Source organism: Salmo trutta, chromosome 12 (assembly GCF_901001165.1).
Source record: "Salmo trutta chromosome 12, fSalTru1.1, whole genome shotgun sequence".
In the NCBI taxonomy this organism is placed as follows: domain Eukaryota; kingdom Metazoa; phylum Chordata; class Actinopteri; order Salmoniformes; family Salmonidae; genus Salmo; species Salmo trutta.
The window spans coordinates 15,195,623-15,213,188 of record NC_042968.1 but is presented as its reverse complement, the minus strand read 5'-3'; the positions used below and the strand labels follow the sequence as shown (position 1 = coordinate 15,213,188).

The following is a 17,566-nucleotide window of genomic DNA, read 5'->3' as shown; positions in this document are numbered from 1 at the left end:
ACTAATTACAGCACGCAGACACCATTACCACTAACACTAATTAAAGCACACTGCAGACACCACACAAACTACACTAATTACACACACGCGACAAAACACTAATTACAGCACACTGCAGACACCACACCACTAACACTAATTACAGCACACTGCAGACACCACACCATTAACACTAATTACAGCACACTGCAAACACCACACCTGTAACACTAATTACAGCACACTGCAGACAACACATTACTAACACTAATTACAGCACACTGCAGACACCACACCACTAACACTAATTACAGCACACTGAAGGCACAACATCATTAACACTAATTACAGCACACTGCAGACACTACACCACTAACACTAATTACAGAACACTGCAGACACCACATTACTAACACTAATTACAGCACACTGCAGTCACCATACCACTAACACTAATTACAGCACACTGCAGACACCACACCACTAACACTAATTACAGCACACTGCAAACCCCACACACCCCTAACACTAATTACAGCACACTGCAGACACCACACCACTAACACTAATTACAGCACACTGCAGACACCACACCACTAACGCTAATTACAGCACACTGCTGACACCACACACCACTAACACTAATTACAGCACACTGCAGACAACACACCACTGACACGATTACAGCACACTGCAGACACCACACACCACAAGCACTAATTACACCACACTGAAGGCACAACATCATTAACACTAATTACAGCACACTGCAGACACCACACCACTAACACTAATTACAGCACACTTCAGACACCACACACTACTAACACTAATTACAGCACACTGCAGACACCACATTACTAACACTAATTACAGCATACTGCGGACACCACAGCACTAACACTAATTACAGCACACTGCAGACACCACACCACTAACACTAATTCCAGCACACTGCAGACACCACACACGACAAGCACTAATTACAGCACACTGCAGGCACAACATCATTAACACTAATTAGAGCACACTGCAGACACCACACCACTAACACTAATTACAGCATACTGCAGGCACCATACAACACTAACACTAATTACAGCACACTGCAGACACCACACACTACTAACACTAATTACAGCACACTGCAGACACCAGACCAATAACACAAATTACAGCACACTGCAGTCATGTCACACCACTAACACAAATTACAGAACACTGCAGACACCACACACCACTAACACTAATTACAGCACACTGCAGACACCACACACCCCTAACACTAATTACAGCACACTGCAGACACCAGACCAATAACACAAATTACAGCACACTGCAGTCATGTCACACCACTAACACAAATTACAGAACACTGCAGACACCACACACCACTAACACTAATTACAGCACACTGCAGACACCACACACCCCTAACACTAATTACAGCACACTGCAGACACCACACCACTAACACTAGTTACAGCACACTGCAGTCACCACACACCACTAACACTAATTACAGCACACTGCAAACCCCACACACCCCTAACACTAATTACAGCACACTGCAGACACCACACCACTAAAACTAATTACAGCACACTGCAGACACCACACACCACTAACACTAATTACAGCACACTGCAGACACCACACCACTAACACTAATTACAGCACACTGCAGACACCGCACCACTAACACTAATTACAGCACACTGCAGACACCACACACTACTAACACTAATTACAGCACACTGCAGACACCACATTACTAACACTAATTACAGCACACTGCAGACACCACACACTACAAGAACTAATTACAGCACACTGCAGGCACCACATACCACTAACAATAATTACAGCACACTGCAGACACCACACACCACTAACACTAATTACAGCACACTGCAGACACCACACCAATAACACTAATTAAAGCACACTGCAGACACCACACACCACTAACACTAATCACAGCACACTGCAGACACCACACACCACTAACACTAATTACAGCACACTGCAGACACCACACCACTAACACTAATTACAGCACACTGCAGACACCACACACCACTAACACTAATTACAGCACACTGCAGACACCACACACCACTAACACTAATTACAGCACACTGCAGACACCACACACCTAACACTAATTACAGCACACTGCAGACACCATACCACTAACACTAATTACAGCACACTGCAGACAGCACACCATTAACACTAATTACAACACACTGCAGACACCACACCACTAACACTAATTACAGCACACTGCAGACACCACACCATTAACACTAATTACAGCACACTGCAGACACCACACACCACTAACACTAATTACAGCACGATGCAGACACCACACACTCCTACCACTAATGACAGCACACTGCAGACACCACATTACTAACACTAATTACAGCACACTGCGGACACCACAGCACTAACACTAACAACAGCACACTGCAGACACCACACCACTAACACTAATTCCAGCACACTGCAGACACCACACACCACTAACACTAATTACAGCACACTGCAGTCACGACACACCACTACCACTAATTACAGCACACTGCAGACACCACACCACTAACACTAATTACAGCACACTGCAGACACCACACACAACAAGCACTAATTACAGCACACTGCAGGCACAACATCATTAACACTAATAACAGCACACTGCAGACACCACACCAATAACACTAATTACAGCATACTGCAGGCACCACACACCACTAACACTAATTACAGCACACTGCAGAAACCACACACTACTAACACTAATTACAGCACACTGCAGACACCAAACCACTAACACTAATTACAGCATACTGCAGACACCACACCACGAACACAAACTACAGCACACTGCAGACACCACCCCACTAAATCGAATTACAGCACACTGCAGACACCACACCACTAACACTAACTACAGCACACTGCAGACACCACACCACCAACACAAATTACAGCACACTGCAGACACCACACCACTAACACAAATTACAGCACACTGCAGTCACGACACACCACTAACACTAATTACAGCACACTGCAGACACCAAACCAATAACACTAATTACAGCACACTGCAGACACCACACCACCAACACTAGTTACAGCACACTGCAGTCACCACACACCACTAACACTAATTACAGCACACTGCAGACACCACACACCACTAGCACTAACTACAACACACTGCAGACACCACACCACTAACGCTAATTCCAGCACACTGCAGACACCACACACGACAGGCACTAATTACAGCACACTGCAGGCACAACATCATTAGCACTAATTACAGCACACTGCAGACACCACACCACTAACACTAATTACAGCACACTGCAGGCACCACACACCACTAACACTAATTACAGCACACTGCAGACACCACACACTACTAACACTAATTACAGCACACTGCAGACACCACACACCACTAACACAAATTACAGCACACTGCAGACACCACACCACTAATACTAACTTTAGCACACTGCAGACACCACACCACTAACACTAATTACAGCACACTGCAGACACCATACCACTAACACTAATTACAGCACACTGCAGACAGCACACCATTAACACTAATTACAGCACACTGCAGACACCACACCACTAACACTAATTACAGCACACTGCAGACACCACACCATTAACACTAATTACAGCACACTGCAGACACCACACACCACTAACACTAATTACAGCACGATGCAGACACCACACACTCCTACCACTAATGACAGCACACTGCAGACACCACATTACTAACACTAATTACAGCACACTGCGGACACCACAGCACTAACACTAACAACAGCACACTGCAGACACCACACCACTAACACTAATTCCAGCACACTGCAGACACCACACACCACTAACACTAATTACAGCACACTGCAGTCACGACACACCACTACCACTAATTACAGCACACTGCAGACACCACACCAATAACACTAATTACAGCACACTGCAGACACCACACACAACAAGCACTAATTACAGCACACTGCAGGCACAACATCATTAACACTAATAACAGCACACTGCAGACACCACACCAATAACACTAATTACAGCATACTGCAGGCACCACACACCACTAACACTAATTACAGCACACTGCAGAAACCACACACTACTAACACTAATTACAGCACACTGCAGACACCAAACCACTAACACTAATTACAGCATACTGCAGACACCACACCACGAACACAAACTACAGCACACTGCAGACACCACCCCACTAAATCGAATTACAGCACACTGCAGACACCACACCACTAACACTAACTACAGCACACTGCAGACACCACACCACCAACACAAATTACAGCACACTGCAGACACCACACCACTAACACAAATTACAGCACACTGCAGTCACGACACACCACTAACACTAATTACAGCACACTGCAGACACCAAACCAATAACACTAATTACAGCACACTGCAGACACCACACCACCAACACTAGTTACAGCACACTGCAGTCACCACACACCACTAACACTAATTACAGCACACTGCAGACACCACACACCACTAGCACTAACTACAACACACTGCAGACACCACACCACTAACGCTAATTCCAGCACACTGCAGACACCACACACGACAGGCACTAATTACAGCACACTGCAGGCACAACATCATTAGCACTAATTACAGCACACTGCAGACACCACACCACTAACACTAATTACAGCATACTGCAGGCACCACACACCACTAACACTAATTACAGCACACTGCAGACACCACACACTACTAACACTAATTACAGCACACTGCAGACACCACACACCACTAACACAAATTACAGCACACTGCAGACACCACACCACTAATACTAACTTTAGCACACTGCAGACACCACACCACTAACACTAATTACAGCATACTGCAGGCACCACACACAACTAACACTAATTACAGCACACTGCAGACACCACACACTACTAACACTAATTACAGCACACTGCAGACACCCCACACCACTAACACAAATTACAGCACACTGCAGACACCACACCACTAACACTAACTATAGCACACTGCAAGCACCACACACCACTAACACTAATTACAGCACACTGCAGACACCACACCATTAACACTAATTACAGCACACTGCAGACACCACATACCACTAACACTAATTACAGCACACTGCAGACACCATTACCACTAACACTAATTAAAGCACACTGCAGACACCACACAACTAACACTAATTACAGCACACTGCAGACAAAACACAACTAATTACACCACACTGCAGACACCACACCACTAACACTAATTACAGCACACTGCAGACACCACACCATTAACACTAATTACAGCACACTGCAAACACCACACCTGTAACACTAATTACAGCACACTGCAGACAACACATTACTAACACTAATTACAGCACACTGCAGACACCACACCACTAACACTAATTACAGCACACTGAAGGCACAACATCATTAACACTAATTACAGCACACTGCAGACACTACACCACTAACACTAATTACAGAACACTGCAGACACCACATTACTAACACTAATTACAGCACACTGCAGTCACCATACCACTAACACTAATTACAGCACACTGCAGACACCACACCACTAACACTAATTACAGCACACTGCAAACCCCACACACCCCTAACACTAATTACAGCACACTGCAGACACCACACCACTAACACTAATTACAGCACACTGCAGACACCACACCACTAACGCTAATTACAGCACACTGCTGACACCACACACCACTAACACTAATTACAGCACACTGCAGACAACACACCACTGACACGATTACAGCACACTGCAGACACCACACACCACAAGCACTAATTACACCACACTGAAGGCACAACATCATTAACACTAATTACAGCACACTGCAGACACCACACCACTAACACTAATTACAGCACACTTCAGACACCACACACTACTAACACTAATTACAGCACACTGCAGACACCACATTACTAACACTAATTACAGCATACTGCGGACACCACAGCACTAACACTAATTACAGCACACTGCAGACACCACACCACTAACACTAATTCCAGCACACTGCAGACACCACACACGACAAGCACTAATTACAGCACACTGCAGGCACAACATCATTAACACTAATTAGAGCACACTGCAGACACCACACCACTAACACTAATTACAGCATACTGCAGGCACCATACAACACTAACACTAATTACAGCACACTGCAGACACCACACACTACTAACACTAATTACAGCACACTGCAGACACCAGACCAATAACACAAATTACAGCACACTGCAGTCATGTCACACCACTAACACAAATTACAGAACACTGCAGACACCACACACCACTAACACTAATTACAGCACACTGCAGACACCACACCACTAACACTAATTACAGCACACTGCAGACACCACACCACTAACACTAATTACAGCACACTGCAGACACCACACACCACTAACACTAATTACAGCACACTGCAGACACCACACCACTAACAGTAGTTACAGCACACTGCAGTCACCACACACCACTAACACTAATTACAGCACACTGCAGACACCACACACCACTAACACTAACTACAACACACTGCAGACACCACACAACTAACACTAATTACAGCATACTGCAGGCACCACACACCACTAACACTAATTACAGCACACTGCAGGCACAACATCATTAACACTAATTACAGCACACTGCAGACAAGACACACTACTAACAATAATTACAGCACACTGCAGACACCACACACCTAACACAAATTACAGCACACTGCAGTCACAACACACCACTAACACTAATTACAGCACACTGCAGACACCACACACCACTAACACTAATTATAGCACACTGCAGACAACACACCACTTACACGAATCACAGCACACTGCAGACACCACACACCACTAACACTAATTACAGCACACTGCAGACACCACACACCACTAACACTAATTACAGCACACTGCAGACACCACACCACTGACACTAATTACAGCACACTGCAGACACCACACCACTAACACTAATTACAGCACACTTCAGACACCACACACTACTAACACTAATTACAGCACACTGCAGACACCACATTACTAACACTAATTACAGCACACTGCGGACACCACAGCACTAACACTACTTACAGCACACTGCAGACACCACACCACTAACACTAATTCCAGCACACTGCAGACACCACACACGACAAGCACTAATTACAGCACACTGCAGACACCACACAACTAACACTAATTCCAGCACACTGCAGACACCACACACGACAAGCACTAATTACAGCACACTGCAGACACCACACACTACTAACACTAATTACAGCACACTGCAGACACCACATTACTAACACTAATTACAGCACACTGCAGACACCACACACTACTAACACTAATTACAGCACACTGCAGACACCACATTACTAACACTAATTACAGCACACTGCGGACACCACAGCACTAACACTAATAACAGCACACTGCAGACACCACACCACTAACACCAATTCCAGCACACTGCAGACACCACACACTACTAACACTAATTACAGCACACTGCAGACACCACACACAACTAACACTAATTACAACACACTGCAGACACCACACACCACTACCACTAATTACAGCACACTGCAGACACCACACCACTAACACTAATTCCAGCACACTGCAGACACCACATACGACAAGCACTAATTACAGCACACTGCAGGCACAACATCATTAGCACTAATTACAGCACACTGCAGACACCACACCACTAACACTAATTACAGCATACTGCAGGCACCACACACCACTAACACTAATTACAGCACACTGCAGACACCACACACTACTAACACTAATTACAGCACACTGCAGACACCACACCAATAACACAAATTACAGCACACTGCAGCCACGTCACAACACTAACACTAATTACAGCACACTGCAGACACCACACAAGACTAACACTAATTACAGCACACTGCAGACACCACACCACTAACACTAATTACAGCACACTGCAGACACCACACACCACTAACACTAATCACAGCACACTGCAGACACCACACACCACTAACACTAATTACAGCACACTGCAGACACCACACCACTAACACTAATTACAGCACACTGCAGACACCACACACCACTAACACTAATTACAGCACACTGCAGACACCACACACCACTAACACTAATTACAGCACACTGCAGACACCACACACCTAACACTAATTACAGCACACTGCAGACACCATACCACTAACACTAATTACAGCACACTGCAGACAGCACACCATTAACACTAATTACAGCACACTGCAGACACCACACCACTAACACTAATTACAGCACACTGCAGACACCACACCATTAACACTAATTACAGCACAATGCAGACACCACACACCACTAACACTAATTACAGCACACTGCAGACACCACACACCACTAACACTAATTACAGCACGATGCAGACACCACACACTCCTACCACTAATGACAGCACACTGCAGACACCACATTACTAACACTAATTACAGCACACTGCGGACACCACAGCACTAACACTAATAACAGCACACTGCAGACACCACACCACTAACACTAATTCCAGCACACTGCAGACACCACACACCACTAACACTAATTACAGCACACTGCAGACACCACACACCACTAACACTAATTACAGCACACTGCAGTCACGAAACACCACTAACACTAATTACAGCACACTGCAGACACCACACACCACTATCACTAATTACGGCAAACTGCAGACACCACACCACTAACACTAATTACAGCACACCGCAGACACCACACACAACAAGCACTAATTACAGCACACTGCAGGCACAACATCATTAACACTAATAACAGCACACTGCAGACACCACACCACTAACACTAATTACAGCATACTGCAGGCACCACACACCACTAACACTAATTCCAGCACACTGCAGACACCACACACGACAAGCACTAATTACAGCACACTGCAGGCACAACATCATTAACACTAATTACAGCACACTGCAGACACCACACAACTAACACTAATTATGGCACACTCCAGACACCACAGCACTAACACTAATTACAGTACACTGCAGGCACAACATCATTAACACTAATTAAAGCACACTGCAGGCACCACACACCACTAACACTAATTACAGCACACTGCAGGCACAACATAATTAACACTAATTACAGCACACTGCAGACAAGACACACCTAACACAAATTACAGCACACTGCAGTCACGACACACCACTAACACTAATTACAGCACACTGCAGACACCACACACCACTAACACTAATTACAGCACACTGCAGACACCACACCACTAACACTACTTACAGCACACTGCAGTCACCACACACCACTAACACTAATTACAGCACCCTGCAGACACCACACACCACTAGCACTAACTACAACACACTGCAGACACCACACAACTAACACTAATTATGGCACACTCCAGACACCACAGCACTAACACTAATTACAGTACACTGCAGGCACAACATCATTAACACTAATTAAAGCACACTGCAGGCACCACACACCACTAACACTAATTACAGCACACTGCAGGCACAACATCATTAACACTAATTACAGCACACTGCAGACAAGACACACCTAACACAAATTACAGCACACTGCAGTCACGACACACCACTAACACTAATTACAGCACACTGCAGACACCACACACCACTAACACTAATTATAGCACACTTGCAGACAACACACCACTTACACGAATCACAGCACACTGCAGACACCACACACCACTAACACTAATTACAGCACACTGCAGACACCACACACCACTAACACTAATTAGAGCACACTGCAGACACCACACCACTAACACTAATTACAGCACACTGCAGACACCACACCACTAACACTAATTACAGCACACTTCAGACACCACACACTACTAACACTAATTACAGCACACTGCAGACACCACATTACTAACACTAATTACAGCACACTGCGGACACCACAGCACTAACACTACTTACAGCACACTGCAGACACCACACCACTAACACTAATTCCAGCACACTGCAGACACCACACACGACAAGCACTAATTACAGCACACTGCAGACACCACACCACTAACACTAATTCCAGCACACTGCAGACACCACACACGACAAGCACTAATTACAGCACACTGCAGACACCACACACCACTAACACTAATTACAGCACACTGCAGACACCACACACTACTAACACTAATTACAGCACACTGCAGACACCACACCAATAACACAAATTACAGCACACTGCAGACACCACACCACTAACACTACTTCCAGCACACTGCAAACACCACAAGCACTAATTACAGCACACTGCAGGCACAACATCATTAACACTAATTACATCACACTGCAGACACCACACCACTAACACTAATTACAGCACACTGCAGACACCACACACCACTAACACTAATTACAGCACACTGCAGGCACCACACACCACTAACACTAATTACAGCACACTGCAGACACCACACACCACTAACACAAATTACAGCACACTGCAGACACAACTAACACTAATTACAGCACACTGCAGACACCACACCACTAACACTAACTACAGCACACTGCAGACACCACACACCACTAACTCTAATTACAGCACACTGCAGTCACCACATCACTAAGGCTAATTAAAGCACACTGCAGGCACCACTACCACCAACATACAGCCCACTGACTGGATGGATCCCTACACGTCCACACTCAGACCAAGGAAAGAGACACATCAGAAATTCAGGAGGCTTTCTCAAGCCATGCTGCTATTATGTGTGAAACCAATGCTTGGCAGCACATTGCAGACTCAATGCATACATTTTACATCCCATTCACAGGCTGCCCACCAGACTAGGAGCTACTGTAAATCCACAATGAGGAGAGGCTCTGAACACAGGTTTGACTGTAGTCTAACATGACAGGCTATTAGATCCCCCTCTCCGGCTCATCTCAGAGACTCTGATAGTGATTTCTGTCATAAGCCTTCTGGAAAGAGAAATCCATTACACAGCTGAGCAACTCTGAGAAAACATTGTATGATGATTGTGTCTAACATGGCAAAAATGTCAAATTAGAGAATTATACACATGAGGAGTATGACAGTGACAGGGAGAGGTTCTCTGCTCTCTGATGTCCTGAGGAGAATGGTGATGATAGCGAGGACTGAGTAGGAGTGACACTGGCCCTTTGATCATTGCTATAAGGCCCTACGACATAGCTGTTTCTGAAGACTGTGTAGTGTTTATGATACACACCTCCGGCATTACAAACGAAGAAAAACAACTACTTAGGAGGAAGAAAAACTCATTGTAAAGATGCCTGCTGGACATACATACCTGTAATTTCTGTGCTGCTGAAGCATTCCAGCCCATTTTGATTCCTGACACTGTGGGTGACTGTACTGACGACACAGTGGAAAGATTGTCCCTATTACAGAACTAAAAGCGATAGAAACGTCAAACAGTGTTACGACTTCCGCCGAAGTCGGTTCCTCTCCTTGTTCGGGTGGCGTTCGGCGGTCGACGTCGCCGGTCTTAAAGCCATCGCTGATCCACCTTTCATTTTCCATTTGTTTTGTCTTGTTTTCCCACACACCTGGTTTACATTCCCTCATTACTTGTCGTGTTATAACCCTCTGTTCCGCCCATGTCTGTGTGTGAAATTGTTTGTGTGTGTGAAATTGTTTGTTGTAAAGTGTTTGTACACTTTGACTGGTTCACGCCGGGTTATTTTGTACCCATATTTTGTTGTTCTGGGTGCCGTTGTTTTTCTTTTCATATTAACCTGTCTGGGCTAGGGGGTAGTATTTTCACGGCCGGATGAAAAACGTACCCAATTTAAACAGGTTACTACTCTGGCCCAGAAACGAGAATATGCATATTATTAGTTGGATAGAAAACACTCTGAAGTTTCTAAAACTGTTTGAATGGTGTCTGTGAGTATAACAGAACTCATATGGCAGGCAAAAATATGAGAAAATTCCAAGCAGGAAGTGGAAAGTCTGAGAATTGTAGTTCTTCTTTTGATTCTCTATCGAAGCTACAGTGTCTGTGGGGGACGTTGCACTTCCTAAGGCTTCCATTGGCTGTCTAAAGCCTTCAGAAAGTGGTTTGAGCATTTTCCTGTCACTGGGCAGATAATAGGAGCTCAGTTACTGAGTGGTCTGCCTGGCAACAAAGGGATTGGATATGCGCGGTCACACGAGCACGCCGTTCCTTCTTTTTCTTCTTGAATGAATATGCTATTGTCCGGTTGGAATATTATCGCAATATTACGTTAAAAATACCATAAAGATTGATTTTAAACAGCGTTTGACATGCTTCTAAGTACGGTAATGGAACATTTTGACTTTCGTCTCTCGTTCCGAGCTCGCGCGTTATGCCTCATGATAAGTGATCTGTACGCACGAACAAAACGGAGGTATTTGTACATAAATATGGATTATTTCGAACAAAAACAACATTTCTTGTGGAAGTAGCAGTCCTGGGAGTGCATTCTGACGAAGATCAGCAAAGGTAAGAGAATATTTCTAATACTAATTCTGAGTTTAGGTTGCCCCGAACTTGGCGGGTGTCTGAATAGCTCGCCGTGATGGCTGAGCTATGTACTCAGAATATTGGAAAATGTGCTTTCTCCGTAAAGCTATTTTAAAATCTGACACAGCGGTTGCATCCAGGGGTAGTCTATCTATAATTCTTAAAATAATTGTTATATATTTTGTCAACGTTTATGATGAGTATTTTTGTAAATTGATGTGCATATTCACCCGACGTTTTGGTGGGAATACATTTTCTGAACATCACGCGCCAATGTAAAATGCTGTTTTTGGATATAAATATGAACTTTATCGAACAAAACATACATGTATTGTGTAACATAATGTCCTAGGAGTGTCATCTGATGAAGATCGTCAAAGGTTAGTGCTTCATTTAGCTGTGTTTTGGGTTTTATTGACACATGTCCTTGCTTGGAAAATGGCTGTGTGATTATTTTGGTCTATATACTCTCCTAACATAATCTAATGTTTTGCTTTCGCTGTAAAGCCTTTTTGAAATCGGACAATGTGGTTAGATTAACGAGAAGTTTATCTTTGAAATGGTGTAAAATAGTTGTATGTTTGAGAAAGTTGAATTATGAAATTTTGTTGTTTTTGAATTAGCGTCCCACCTAGCGTCCCACCTAGCCCATAGAAGTTAAACTGCTCCGGTTTTTACCAAGTTCTGCTCTCCTGCGCCTGACTTCCCTGCAGCCAGTCACACACCCCTTACAAACAGTTCGTAGTTCAGTGTAGTCTGACCATTTCCAGGTCAGTGGTTGAGCTGAGAGTATCCTTTCTCAAAGGCATTGGAGTTGTGATCTATTTTAACAGTATTTTATCCTAGCTAGCACAAATCCAGGCTTTCTCACAGTAGAGGGTCACACAGACAACACCCTCGCATGCTGTTACCCTGGATGCCAAAACCAGCAGTGGTGGAAAAAGTACCCAATTGTCATACTTGAGTAAAAGTAAAGATTACCTAATAGAAAATGACTAAAGTTAAAGTCACCCAGTAAAATCCTACTTGAGTAAAAGTAAAAACGTATTTGGTTTTAAATATATTCAAGTATCAAAAGTAAATGTAATTGCTAAAATATAAAGTAAAGTAAAGTACAGATACCCGAAAAAACAACTTAAGTAGTACTTTAAAGTATTATACTTAAGTACTTTACACCACTGAAAACCAGTTGCCCTGGAGAGGGCTTGGAGAGGGGCAAATATCCCCTCTGAGAAGGTTAGGTCAGATCAGGAAGTTAGAGTTAGACCATCACTCACCACCAGAGAGAGAGGCCTCTTCCATGACACCACTCCTATCAGTCCAGACAACAGCACCTGAAAGAGATGGGAAGAAAACACAGTACAACAGTTAGGATAACCAACATGGTCATGAACAGTCCCTGCATGTGAGAGAAAGAGGAAAGACAGACATGGGTACTAGGTTTTTCCGTATAGGTTCACTGTGGTGTGATCATGGATTGCGATCATATCTCCTTGGTGTGAGTTGACACATCACAGTATCACAGTACATTTTTGAAACTTCATATCTGGTGTTCTATTAGCCTCCAGCATTCTGTTTCTCTACATTCTCTCTCCTTCACCCTTCTTCACCCACCATTAACCCACCCACTCAGCTTCTCTCTCTCTCTCTCCCCCTCTCCATCCCCTCTCTCTTACACGCTAGCCTCTCTCTCAATCCCTGAGTTCAGTTGGAAAGACATCAGACCTAGAGGCTGTCACGCCCTGACCTAAGAGAGACGTTTTTCTCTGTTTAGTTAGGTCAGGGTGTGATACGGGGTGGGCATTCTATGTATTGTATTTCTTTGTTTTGGCCGAGTATGGTTGCTAATCAGAGGCAGCTGTCTATCGTTGTCTCTGATTAGGAATCATACTTAGGCAGTCTTTTCCCACCTGTGTTTGTGGGTAGTTGTTTTCTGTTTTGTTATCTGTGACCTGACAGAACTGTTGGCTGTTTGTTATTTATGCTTTAGTGTTCTGAGTTAAAATAAATATTCATTATGAACACTCAACATGCTGCACCTTGGTCTACTCCTTTTGACGGTCGTTACAGAACTACCCACCAAAAACGGACCAAGCAGCGTGCCCAGGAGGAGCAGGGATCCTGGGCTAGGAGAAGAGAGAGTGGAGGACGTCCTGGACCTGGGAGGAGGTAATGGCAGGGGACAAGTCCCTGCCATGGAAGCAGGTGGAGACGGCGCAAGCAGAACGGCGATGCTATGAAGAACTAGCATGGCAACAACGGAAGCCAGAGAGGCAGCTCCAAAAACATTTGGGGGGGGGGCACACGGGGAGATTGGCGAAGTCAGGGTGGAGACCTGAGCCAACTCCCCGTGCTTACAGTGGGGAGCATGTGAACAGTCAGTCACCATGTTATGCGGTGATGCACACCGTACCTCCGGTGCGCATTCACAGCCCGGTGCGCTCTGTGCCTGCGCCTCGCAGTTGCCGTGCTAGAGTTGGCATCCAGCCAGGAAGGATTGTGCCAGCTCAGCGCTCCTGGTCTCCAGTGCGCCTTCTCAGTCCAGGATATCCTGCGCCGGCGCTACGCACTGTGTCGCCAGTGCGCCTGCACAGCCCAGTTCGTCCTGTGCTCGCACCCCGCACTTGCCGGGGTAAAGCAAGTCTCCTGCTAGGATGGGTTGTGCCAGCCATAAGCTCCAGACCTCCAGTGCGCCTTCACGGCCCAGTATATCCTGTGCCAGTTCTACGAACTGTGTCGCCAGTGTGCATGCACAGCCCAGTTCGTCCTGTGCCAGCGACCCGCCCTTGCCAGACTAAAGGAAGCATACAGCCAGGACGGGTTGTGCCAGCCCTAAGCTCCAGACCTCCAGTGCGCCTCCACGGCCCAGTATACCCTGTGCCTGCTCTGCGCACCCAGTCTCCTGTGTGTCTCCCCAGTCCGATGAGACCGGTTCCAGCTCCGCGAAAGAAGCCTCCAGTGATGATCTATGGTCCGAAGCCTCCAGTGAATATCTATGGTCCGAAGCCTCCAGTGATGATCCATGGCCCGGAGCCTGTAGTGATGATCCATGGCACAAAGCCTCCAGTGATAATCCATGGTCCGGAGCCTCCAGTGATAATCCATGGCATGAAGCCTCCAGTGATGATCCATGGCCCGGAGCCTGTAGGGATGATCCATGGCATGAAGCCTCCAGTGATGATCCATGGCCTGGAGCCTGTAGGGATGATCCATGGCACGAAGCCTCCGGTGATAATCCATGGCCCGGAGCCTCCAGTGATAATCCATGGCACGAAGCCTCCAGTGATGATCCATTGCCCGGAGCCTGTAGGGATGATCCATGGCACGAAGCCTCCAGTGATGATCCATGGCCTGGAGCCTGTAGGGATGATCCATGGCCCGGAGCCTCCAGTGATGATCCATGGCAAGAAGCCTCCAGTGATGATCCATGGTGCAGAACCTGTAGTGATGATCCATGGCACGGAGCCTCCTGAGACGGTCCGCAGCCCGGAGTCTTCAGCGACGGTCCGCAGTCCGGAGTCTTCAGCGACGGTCCGCAGTCCGGAATCTTCAGCGACGGTCCGCAGTCCGGAGTCTTCAGCGACGGTCCGCAACCCGGAGTCTTCAGCGACGTTCCGCAGCCCGGAGTCTCCAGCGGCGGTCTGCAGCCCGGAGTCTCCAGCGGCGGTCTGCAGTCCAGCGCCTCTGGCGCTGATCCACGGTCCGGTTCCGACGACGACGATCCACGGTCCGGCAATACAAATGTGGAGGGATCAGCGGGCGGAGTGGGGGGGTATGCCCCGAACCGGAGCCGCCACCAAGGGTAGATGCCCACCCGGACCCTCCCCTATAGGTTCAGGTTTGCGGCCGGGAGTCCGCACCTTTGGGGGGGGGGGTACTGTCACGCCCTGACCTGAGAGAGCCGTTTTTCTCTGTTTAGTTAGGTCAGGGTGTGATATGGGGTGGGCATTCTATGTATTGTATTTCTTTGTTTTGGCCGAGTATGGTTCCTAATCAGAGGCAGCTGTCTATCGTTGTCTCTGATTAGGAATCATACTTAGGCAGCCTTTTCCCACCTGTGTTTGTGGGTAGTTTTCTGTTTTGTTATCTGTGACCTGACAGAACTGTTGGCCGTTTGTTATTTTTGCTTTAGTGTTCTGAGTTAAAATAAATATTCATTATGAACACTCAACACGCTGCACCTTGGTCTACTCCTTTTGACGGTCGTTAGAGGCAGCCTTTCACTACCAAGGGCAAACCAATCCCCTCCATTGTTGTAGCCATCTTTACTTGTTTAAGTCTTTGGCTGATACTCAAAAAGAGAAAAAATGACTGAAAACACACTGAACCAGACGGTGAGGGAGCGCCTACTCCAATGCTGTCCACTCATTTCACGGCAAACACAGATTGCAAATGCTAATGTTTGTATGTCGCTAACTGTTTCAGACATATTCCTGTTGCTAAAACCCTTACATTGCAGTCGTTACATCAAAATCACACACGAGTAAAACATTTTACATTGTTTATTATTAGAGTTGAAAGTTATTCTGTATCGCTGACCTGAACTGCTTTGGAGAGCGAGCTTGGGTCACATCTGCATATTCTATCATTTGAGTTTTCTATGTAGAAGGGTATTTTCCTAATATCGGTATTCTTTGAATGTTTATGTGATATTATGTCCTAATATTTTTTTACATGTATTAGGACATAATGGCCATTGTCCATATTCCTTAGTTCCAGCTCACTTTCTGCACCTGTTCATAAATACCACCATTTTGCTCCTGATTCCGTCAGACTACCGAGGCTGTGCGCACGTTCACAAAACTGCCTGGGATCTAGCCTACTATCTTAC

General features: G+C 45.8%; 1 protein-coding gene across 1 annotated transcript in view; it reads right to left on the bottom strand.

The window, feature by feature from the left end:
• The window catches only part of LOC115202999 (protein FAM189A1), a 164,728-nt gene that overhangs the window by 75,230 nt on the left and 71,932 nt on the right, over positions 1 to 17,566 (bottom strand). Inside the window, exon 2 of the mRNA XM_029767242.1 lies at positions 14,013 to 14,069. Coding sequence (XP_029623102.1) covers positions 14,013 to 14,069 — 57 coding nt within the window. The remainder of the gene's footprint in view (positions 1 to 14,012; positions 14,070 to 17,566) is intronic.